This window comes from Microtus ochrogaster, linkage group LG2 (assembly GCF_000317375.1).
Source record: "Microtus ochrogaster isolate Prairie Vole_2 linkage group LG2, MicOch1.0, whole genome shotgun sequence".
NCBI classification, from domain to species: Eukaryota; Metazoa; Chordata; class Mammalia; order Rodentia; family Cricetidae; genus Microtus; species Microtus ochrogaster.
The window spans coordinates 25,537,324-25,548,264 of NC_022028.1; the positions used below are offsets into that span (position 1 = coordinate 25,537,324).

Here is a 10,941-nt window from a genome sequence, read left to right on the forward strand (position 1 = left end):
TCTCTCTCTCTCTCCCAGATGCCCTCTAAGGCTCTATAATGACTTGCTGTCAACTAATTGCTAATGCATCCTCCTGTCCCAAAGTTAATTTTATTTAATTAACTCAAATGCAAATTCGGGACTCACAGTGTGATCGAATATCCCCCAAAAGAACATATACCTACTTCAAATCTTAGGTTTAAAACCTTTACCTTGGGCTCCCATCAAACTGACTAAAACCAGATAGTCTTAGCCGCAGAGGAAAGTTCATGGTTGAACCTTTTAAGTCAGCCTGTTCTTGTTTAGACTTTGCGTAAACTGTAGAATCTTGTTAGGCTTCCATTTTTGCTTTGAGAAAATATTTATTGGGGTCCCAAATATTTATCGGTGGCTGTATTCAAGAATCTGTACTGAGTGTTGAGAGGCAGAGGACACGAGAGAACGTGCTACAGCGAAGAATACAGAGTTCTCAAGGAGTTTCGTAAGGGTCTGGAGGGCCACTAGCATGAACGCTGCAGCTGTGCGATGGGTTGTCAGAGAGGCTGAAGGATGTGATGTGTAGTCGAAAAAAAAAGACAAATGTTAAAGGCTTTGCCAGATGTGCGTCTTGGAGGGACAGTGTCACGAAGGGGCAGAGCACACACAGAGAACAGCAGCCCGAGTGGCAAAGCCAGGTCTCAGAGTGCCAATTGGAGGGGGAGTCTTTGCATGCATGAATTGCCCTGAGCCCCGAGGCCAAACAGGCCTAGAATTCTATTGTGACAGTGACCTGTGAGGTAATTTAATTGAACCACACCCCACGGAGATATCCTTCAGATGGCACAGTCAATATAACTCAACATCAGTACCTTCTTGGGAACTTACAGGGAAATTCCAAATCACAACGCAGCCAAGTACAGATTTCAATACCCGAGAGTCTGTTTTGTCTTCTTTAGTTTTTAGTGACTGCTCTTCATTGGCTTTCAAAACCTTTGCAGAATGTCTGTCCCCTTCCTATGTGAACGTTCCTCCAGTAGTTTGAAGATCTGTGGTATGACCATGACTTTCTCCACCATCATTCCAGAAAGCCTATGTGGATGACATTTGACCAGATTGCTCCAACACATCTACTCTATGGTATCTTTCTTCAGCACTTCACCTGATGTTTACATTATTGCCCATGGGCTGTGTTTGCAGCACATCCCAAGACTTAGTATCCTGAAAAATCTAGACTTAGAGTTCTGGAGGTCACATTTCTGAATAAATTCTCTGGGTTGGAATCAAGGGTTCAGCAGCATTGTATAGTTTTGGACAATATGGGGGAGAAGATATTTCTCTACCATCTGTCAATATCTGGAGACTGTCTATATTATACGTCATCTTTAGAACAAAAAACACACTGTCTACCAGTCTTTTTCCATTTATTCCTTCTTCTCATTATTTCTCTTCTTCTCCTCCTCCTCCTTCTGCTCCTCCTTTTCTCCTTCTCTTCCTCCTCCTCTTCTCCTTCTTCTCTTCCTCCTCTTCCTCCTCTTTCTCTTCTTTTCCCACCATCTTATCATTTACATGCATGTCCTGGAGTCTGACTTGTCTGACCTTTCTTATGAGGACATATTAACAGCTAACTGGGATAGTGCAAGACAACTTCCCTTTCTCCACGTCCTTAAGCAATCAGAGCTACAAAATTTTTTGACCATATTCTTCTGCTAGAACAGAGTGCCAGAGACTGAGCAAATTATAAACCATAGAAGTTTATTTGGCTCTCAGTTCTGGAAAATCCCAGACCAAGGGGCCACCTGTGAGTGTATATCTATTATGCACTGTGTGGTTCAGAACAAACATTGGATGTCTTTCTCTTATCACCGTGCCCCTTGTCTTGAGACAGGATCTTTAGATCTTTAGCCAAATAAGGAGAGACCTAATATGGGTAGCCTAATTGGCCAGGGAGCTTTTGAGATCTGCCTTTCTCTTTCTCCAAGTGTTGGGGTTACAGACACATACAGTCATGCTTTTAGAGATTCAAAGCCAGGTTCCACTTTAGAACATTAAGTACTCCCACCTGCTGAGCAGCCTCCCCACCCCTAAGAAGACCTCCATGCTGCATCACATTTAACTTGAGTGTAAGTGATTGTGTGTGAGACAGAAAACCTGGGCTGGGCTTACCCTTTTAATCAGGAACCCACTCCCGTAACAACTAACCAAAACTACAACCTAGGAATCCCATCCCTGAATTTTTCAGCTCCAAAAACCCTGCAATCTATTTGTGATTACTTGATTTCTTCAACCACAGTTTGCATGCATATACTTATACATCATATACTACATAAACATATACAATTTGTGTACCTTCTAGTTCCTTGGTATTCTCCCCTATTCTTTTTCTTATCGGTCTTTGCCACTCTTCCTTTTCTTCCTTGAAGGAGTGATAAGACGCTTCAGCATGAACACACGGCACCTTTTGCTCTAGTTGGAACCTCTCATTCCCTCTCATAGTTTCTGTGATGTTGTGACCTTGGACAAATGATTGTCTAGCGTCTTGCTGCCTCGGGTTCCCTCAGCCCATGGGCCAATGGTGGCTTTTGGGGCTCTCTGGTTATCAGATGCTATAGGCCAGGCACAGTAACAGTGTGTCAGGGGTCCCTGCAGGTGTCATACAGGAAAGTGAACCTCACGAAAAGATAAGGATGAAAACCTGGTGCAGATTGACTTCATCAGCCTGGGTCAGATGTCTTTGGGGAGTTTGATAACAGGCTCCCCTCCCCAGTGTATTTAAGCCCAGTATGATTTGGGGGAAAGTTTCCTGGTGTGATACAATCCGCATTACACAAGGGAGTGTAATTACATTGAAACTCAACTCGTGTCATTTTTTCCAAGAAGATGGTTTCAAGAGCTGTGCTACCAGTACTAGCTTAAGGGCCAAAGATCTGGTCTGGTCTGGTCTTGGTCATAGAGATAGAGGTCATTTGGGCTATTAGCCATACTCTGGTCCTGTTTGTGAGAGCCTGGGGAACCTCTGACTTTCAGGGTCATTTAGATTACTAGCCACCTCCGGTCTTGGTTGTAAGAACTTGATCTGGTCTGGCCCAACAGATAACACAGACCACCAGGCTGTTCATCATTTCTAGGTCTTGGCTTTCGGGATGGAAGAACAGGTTTTTCATCTTTCCCATTGGGAAGATAATTCTGTGTACTTAACTTTCCTGGTTTCTCTGGAGATCAGTAGGCATAGGATCTTCATGCTATGTTCCCAATAAATGTGTACATTTCTGAGCAAAATGTTCCTTCCTAAGTAAGGGAGCTAAGGAGATGCTTGTATACTTTTTGTTAGAACCAGAAATCACTAGGAAGAGCAATAGTTCTGGATCTACAGGTTTGAAAAGCAGTGTCAGACAGAGTCAGGTAAGGCTTCCAGGGCATGGTTATGACAAAAGACTCTACACCCGCAAGGGTAGGACTAGTATCTGGGAGAAGTGCCTCACACGGCTCCTTTTAGTCTTATTATATTCTGTTAAATACATCAGTGAGAGAATGAGGAAGGCAGACAGAGGGAAGTGATACAGAGCAGGAAGGTTTTTCCTAGTGATTGTGCACCTTCTATGTCCTAAACATTTGCTCCTCTCAGTACCTGGCAGTCTCCCTGGACGAACATGTTTCTCTGACTTCAGCTTCACTGGGCAGAAGCCAATGTTTGACTTCAAAGGATAGAGGGAATGGGCTTTCAACAGTGCTGTGAACGTATAAGTCCAGGAAAATGAAGCTTCAGTAATCTGAGCTGGGTTAATAAAACAGTTAATAAAAGTATGGCACAAGTAAATATATAGCAATGACTGCCATTGCCCACAGATAAAAGTCAAGACTTAGCGGGTGCCATGAGAGGACCAAGCTTGATATATGCTGTTTCTGTACACATACATGCCTGTAGTAAAATTTAGTTTATAGAATAGACACAATAAGAGATTAACAACAATAATTAATAATGAAACAAAATATGCGAGGGCAATTTGTCACTACTTGTCACAAATTGTCAATGTCACTACTTTTGTGCTTTGTGGTCATGATGAAATAAAATAACCGTTACTGGAACACAAGTACCATGATGTCATGATGATTGGGCTCGTAGTATATAATGCATGAGTACCATGAACAAGGGGACAATTCAGGTCCTAGTTTGGATGGAGTGGGATGGAAAACTTACAGCAGCATACAGTTTACAAGTTACCTAGATGAGCCTCAAGGTAATTCCAATGTCTGTTTTTGTTTTGTTTTGCTTTCAGGGAACAGCAAAATCACTCCAGCTATTTTGGGACGAAAGTTTGACACTGTTGAAGTAGATCTAGGTATGGTTTACAACATGTGTTTTCTGAATTATAAGTGGAGCCATTATGGAGACTGTTACACAGTGAGGAACAACGTGTCATTGTTTGACTCTTGCCACTTTGAGACCAGTTGACTGTTTAAAAGCCAGTAAAACTATCTATGGTTTGTAGACTAGGGTCTCTGCCATGCCATTTGTTTTTTTTTTTTTTTAAATTTTCTCTATTGACCTTTCAAAATACGAAAATTTGATGATAATACTCCCGAGATAAGATTCAAAATTGTTCTGTAATTTGAGTATTAGGCCATGGATAGAACTGGCTATATTTTTAGGGTTTGTCTAGGCAATTGGTTCTCTTCCCTTTTAATGCCACGGCCCTTTAATTTGGTTCCTCATGTTGTGGTGAGTCCACCAACCATAAAACTATTTCCAGTGCTACTTTTTAACTATAAATTTGCTTTTGTTGTGAATCGTAATGTAAATATTTGATATGTAGGATGGCCCAAAGGAGTTACAACCCACAGGTTGAGAACCACTGGTCTAGAGAGATCTTAAGAATTAATGTGCGCAGTTAGGTAACTTCTTCCAAAAATAAAAGCAAAGAAGGAATGGAACAAATTTGCATATGCTAAGCCAGACATTGAGCTAAGCGATTTGGGACTTTTGAGATACCTTCTCCAACCAAGGTAGAGGGATATTGTCTCCACGGTATGGACTGAATAACTGACACACAGACCAAGGAACTCATAATTAGCTCAGCCTGTTCAGAACTCAGCTGGGGTGACTGGGAGCAAACGTGCTGTATTTGATCCACCTTGCATTTAAATAGCTGGGGCTGGAAAGAATATCGCAGTCATGTTGGAAGCAGACCTTTGCTGCTAGAACACAACTTTTCAAAGTGTTGGGACCACGTAGGGGACTGTGTAAGAGAGTGTGGGGGTCATGACAAATCTGGCAAAAGTGAAAGGTTTTTGAATACACAACGCCAGAAATTTCCAAGTCCAGTGTCTCCAGGAACTGTCCTGTACCACCTCACTGATGCCTCAGTTCCAAACACACACGCGCACACTTCACACTGGCCATACCTTCTTCCCATGTACCACTGTGGGAAAAGACTGATTCGCTTCATCCCAGGTTCAAGGCTTGGGTGTGCTAGCTAGGAGGTGCATGCTTTACTGTGCATATGAAGCTTTTTGGTCTATAGAAGAACAATGGTTTAAGGACAGAAGACAAAAATCCTTTAGTTTTTGTATCAACTTGTATCAAATCACTGAACCCTCGAACTGTATGGTGTCAGCGTTTTGTTTTAAAATTGGCTGTTCGGAGTTGCAGACTTCAATTTTATTAAAAAAAAACTGTTAGAGGAATTTTAGTTTGGGATCAGGATAGAAATTCCGAAATGACCCTGAATATACTTGTGCCATTTTGTTTTACGTATTTATGTAAAGTGGTCTCAGCTTTGATGGTTATAAAATCATAATTTGAACATGTCTAAATACCATTGAAGATGTTCCACATTGTGAATTACCAATCATTCAGCCAGTAGGTGATCCCTCACCTAAAATCCAAGCAACCACCCCACTCATTGGCATGCAGGTTTGCTTTTGTCCTTAATAAGGAATAAAATTATGTGTGTAATAAAAAATCGCTAAAACACATTTTCTCATGTCTTATTTTCAGTCAATGTCTAATTTACTATCTATCTAGTAGACCCATATGCTAAGATCACTGCAAAAATGTCTTGACTGTAAGGCAACGGTGCATGGAGAAAGTTTACGACATTCTGGTAGAGCACCGCTTGCTCTCCTGTGGTCCATGAGCCCGTGGGAGACATCACCAAGTTCTGCAGCTCATGTTCTCCTATCTCTTACTGATACTCCCGTGAGCTGCATAGCTTCCCGCAGAGCCAATGGACTAGACTCTCTGCTTCATGAGACTCCTGCTCATTGCAACCCCAAGATGCTATTTCTAGATGAGACGGCTGCTCATGGTTACTTACCTGCACGGCACCTTTCCTAACCATATTTTCCATTTCACTATTTCTCTCTCGTTCTTTCTCCTGCGCTACAACGCCTTCCTTATTTTTTTTTCTTGTAATTGCTTCATTTGGTAAACCTATTTTGTTTTCTGAGTAGTTCAAGAGAGACATTGGCTTGACGCTAAAGATTGAAAAAATTGCACTAACCCCCTAAATTTTAATAATTGATTTAAAAGTGGATATTTAAATAGAAGTCAGTTCATTACTTGGTGATGACTAGTCATTGCTATATAATTCTTCACCTTTATTGTATTTTTTAACATGAAGCATCTCTTCCACTTTTTTTTTTCTGGATGTGGTACGATTTTACATTCTATTATCACACACTGATTGTATTTGAAACTTCTACCGAGTTTCTAAATTCAAGACTGAGACTGTCAATTTCTACCTAGGAGAAGAGGTGGAACTTAACTGCACCGCTTTACTGAATAAAAATGACCTGTTTTATTGGAGCATCAGGAAAGAAGACAGGTCAAACCCTAATGTGCACGAAGATACGAACATGACCACCTGGTATGCATATGTGACATATAAGAGATGCCGTGTGCATGCTATAGAAATTCATGTGTGCACACAACAGAAAAGAGGCTGGGCTTCTGGGTGGCTGATGGGATGTTTAAGCTTTAACTGTAATTATAATTTGTTTATCATTATCATTACCATGGTGACAGATCACGCGTACTTTTACTGTAAGGATCTAAGCCTGAAAATGAAGGCTCATAACAGTGTTGGTGAGGAATTTTAACATCACTTTACCAAGATACTACTTAGTCAGGCTCTAAGTCACCAAGCTCCTTCTAAAAGAGCAATAAATGGAACCATAGTTTCTTGAAGTTTGAAAACTATGTCAAGTGCCTTGATCTTATTAATGTGTCACAAAAGCACAAATGGCATCCATAATCAAGCTCAGGCCTTATGCAAGAGCAGTCCTTTCTCTTAACCACCGAGCAACAGGCAGTTGATGTAGTTCAGATGTGATATGTCATATCCTGAACTCCTACAGGAGTCTTCCCCCCAGTGTATTGAGAATGGAAGATTAAGCCAAATGTGTCATTAAGAGGGTGGTCCTTCAAAACAAAGTTTAACTGCATTAGATCGTTGTCTTGGTCAGTGTTCCATTGCTGTGAAGAGAGACACCATGGTCATGGCAACTATTACATATAAAAAAAGCCCATTTATTTGAGGCTTGCTTACAATTTCAAAGCTTTAGTCCATTATTCTCATAGCAGGGATCATGGGGACATACAGGGAGACATGGTGCTGGAGAAGTAGCTGGAAGATCTACATCAGGATCTGCAGGCAGCAGGAAGAGAGAGACTCTGGATTTGAAATAAATTCTCTTTGAAACCTAAAAGCCCACCTCCAATAACATGCTTCCTTCCACAAGGCCACACCTCCTTTCAAATAGTGCCACTCCTTGGTGACCCACTAACTTTTCAAATCTATGAGCCCATTATGTGCGTTAGGGGCTGTTCTTATTCAGATCACCACAGCAGCGAAGTTCCTGTGATTGCCTTCTGAACTGATGGCTTTATAGCGTGGGAGAGAGACCATCCATAAGTACATAGATGCTGCTGCCATGATATGATGTGACTCAGGGACCCTCCCAAAGCCTCGGTTATGCCTTTTGACTGTGAGCTAAACAAACTTCTTTTCTTCATCGAGTCCAGCTGCCCAAGAATTCATTTATAGCAATGAAAGATTCAGAATATAAAACTGAATGGTCTTGGTTAGAGGAGGTGACGGTGTAGGATGAAGTCCAAGTAGTTTGGAGGGAGAAATGGGGGGGGGGGAGAGAGAGAGAGAGAGAGAGAGAGAGAGAGAGAGAGAGAGAGAGATCGTGATCCTGTAATTTCTGTTGCTCCTTGGAAGAGTGGGGAAGCTAAGTAGCTAATTTTAATTCACACCAGAAGTGGAAGACACAGCTGATGCTTCCTTTAAATATTTTAGACTTAGAAATTCTCCTGAGTAGATCTGCTGGTCACGAACAAAGCCTGTTGATCAACTGTTTGCTTACATTACAGGACTTCTGAGGGCAAACTGCATGCCTTTAAAAAACTGACATTTCGGAATGTTGCTGAAACGAATCTCAATGTTTTATACAATTGCACGGTGACCAATGAGGAAGCCACAGACACCAAAAGCTTCATGTTGGTGAGAAAAGGTAAGAGATGCATTGCTCTTCTTGACTTGACAGCCTTTGCTAGCTCTCTGGGATTTCACCCAGTCTCTGTAACAAGCTTTCCTGGGTGAAGAAACCCATCCAGTGCCTCAAGGAGATGATTGGACAGACTTTAATGACTTCCCAGGGGAGGCCTCACCCTCTCTGAGGAGAAGATGGGGGGTAGGGGAAATGGGAGGAGAGGAGAGAGGGGGAACTGGGATTGGTATGTTAAGAAAGGAAGGAAGGAAAGAAAGAAAGGGAGGAGGGAAGGAAGGGAGGAAGAAAGAAAGAAAGAAAGAAAGAAAGAAAGAAAGAAAGAAAGAAAGAAAGAAAGAGGGGCTGGAGAGAGATGGTTCAGTGGTTAAGATTACTGACTACCCTTCCAGAGGTCCTGAGTTCAATTCCCAGCAACCACGTGGTGGCTCACAACCATCTGTAATAAGATTTGATGCCATCTTCTGGCTTGCAAGGACACATGCAGGCAGAACACAATATACATAATAAATGTAATTCAAAAAAGAAAGAAAGAAAGAAAGAAAGAAAGAAAGAAAGAAAGAAAGAAAGAAAGCCATCTAAGGTCACAGAGCTGAGAAGGTGACAAGTCCTCCAGCTTGTAGGTCTAGATCCACATGCTTCTGCTTCATGGGGATTGCCTCCATTGTCCCCTCTTGTCGCGTGAGCACCCGTTATGTGGTCTGTGTGTTTGTGAAGTAGAGGCACTCCAACCTACAGCTTTGGTTCTCTGAGGCTATGTTTGTATTTCCTGGGCACTGCTCATCCCCAGACACCTCTCACATCCTTAGAACCGGTCTGTCCCTGCCCCAGAAGCAGCTGCCTCTCATTGCTCCTCTCAATTTACAAATGTCACCTGGAGAGTGGGATCTTCCTATGACTGGTGCATCAGGAATCCATAGATCGTTCAATGTTGTAGGAACCCCCGGCGTATGACTTCTAAGAGTTAGCTTCTGAAATACACCTAATATCATATCTAGTGGAATGGCCGGTATTACCTGAATAACTATCTCTAAAAGTATGTTACAGAAGAGGGCAAAAGTTTTAGTCATGCTCATAGTATCTGATGTGGAAATCCCCACATCATCAGTATCTCTTCTTGGGAAAGAAGCCAAAAAGGAAAATGAAATAAAGAAAGAGAAAGAAAGAAAAAAGAAAGGAAATAAGGTGATGTATATGTAAATAATCACTACAGCATTGTGTAAACATAAAATATTAGAATCATTATAAAGGCATATATTGTGAACCAGTAAAAAGATGTTGGTCTCATGAGGAAATAAAGTGATTGCATTACCATATAATAAAAATTTCAGGTCAAAGAAGATTTATTTATTTTTGTTTATGTGTATGAACAGTAAACATGTATGCCGTATGTGAGCCTACTGACCACAGAAGCCAGAAAGGGGAGTCAGATCCCCCCCTGGAACTAGAGTTATATATGGTTGTTAGCCTCCAGGTCTTCTGCAAGGGTACCAAGTACCCTTAACCACTGAGTCATCTCTCCAGCCCCACCCCCACCCCCTATCACCCCAGAAGGCTTTGATGCTGTGTGGCCATCACCGCCTCCTTGGATGGCTGTTCAGAATTACTTGATTCTTTTTACTCTTTTATGGTCTTTCATGTTTATCTATGGTGGATACAAACGGAATCAATCCAAGGGATATGACTTGTCTTGAGGGGCATATTGTTTAGAATTTTCCTAAAGCCCCAGTGCTATGTACCAGGCACTGTGAAGCACTCTGTGGAGTGTCTCATTCATCAGCAACTAGGTTCATTCATTATTTTCACTCTGCACATGAATATATTAGGAATGAGAAGCTGCAAGGATCTGATGGAGTCAGACTGGAAACCCAGGCTTCTCTGGCCAGTGTTCCCCAGATGAAGACCATGCATTGTTTGCTCATTCCAACAACTGTGCTCATGCTGGTGACCTTTGTGTCTCACCCTAGCATATTATTGCTTCAGAAAATTAAATACGACAGATACAGATGGGCTGAGTGACCATGCTTTTATGTCCCATCTCTGGGTATCCCGGCCTATATTTCTTTCTTTCTTTTTTTTTTTTTATTTTTTATTTTTTCGAGACAGGGTTTCTCCGTAGCTTTTTGGTTCCTGTCCTGGAACTAGCTCTTGTAGATCAGGTTGGCCTCTAACTCACAGAGATCCGCCTGCCTCTGCCCCCCGAGTGCTGGGATTAAAGGCGTGTGCCACCACCGCCCGGCCCCTGCCTACATTTATAAGTTGGAGTAGAAATAGAAAGATCCCCACTGCAGGCTACCAGAAGGAGCGTGGGGGACTAGGGGCCTATGGAAGCACTTGGGGAGACAGATAACCAAATCAGAGTGAACGGCGAAACTGGCAACCACAATGTTATGATGGGAAATTCTGGCCATGTTTCTTTTCATTTATGATTCTCTCTCTCTCTCTCTCTCTCTCTCTCTCTCTCTCTCTCTC

The 10,941-nt window shown here is 42.1% G+C and overlaps 1 protein-coding gene across 1 annotated transcript in view; it reads left to right on the top strand.

Moving 5' to 3' along the window:
- The window catches only part of Il18r1 (interleukin 18 receptor 1), a 31,695-nt gene that overhangs the window by 15,720 nt on the left and 5,034 nt on the right, over positions 1-10,941 (top strand). Inside the window, exons 6-8 of the mRNA XM_026785704.1 lie at positions 4,233-4,295; positions 6,704-6,824; positions 8,336-8,475. Coding sequence (XP_026641505.1) covers positions 4,233-4,295; positions 6,704-6,824; positions 8,336-8,475 — 324 coding nt within the window. The remainder of the gene's footprint in view (positions 1-4,232; positions 4,296-6,703; positions 6,825-8,335; positions 8,476-10,941) is intronic.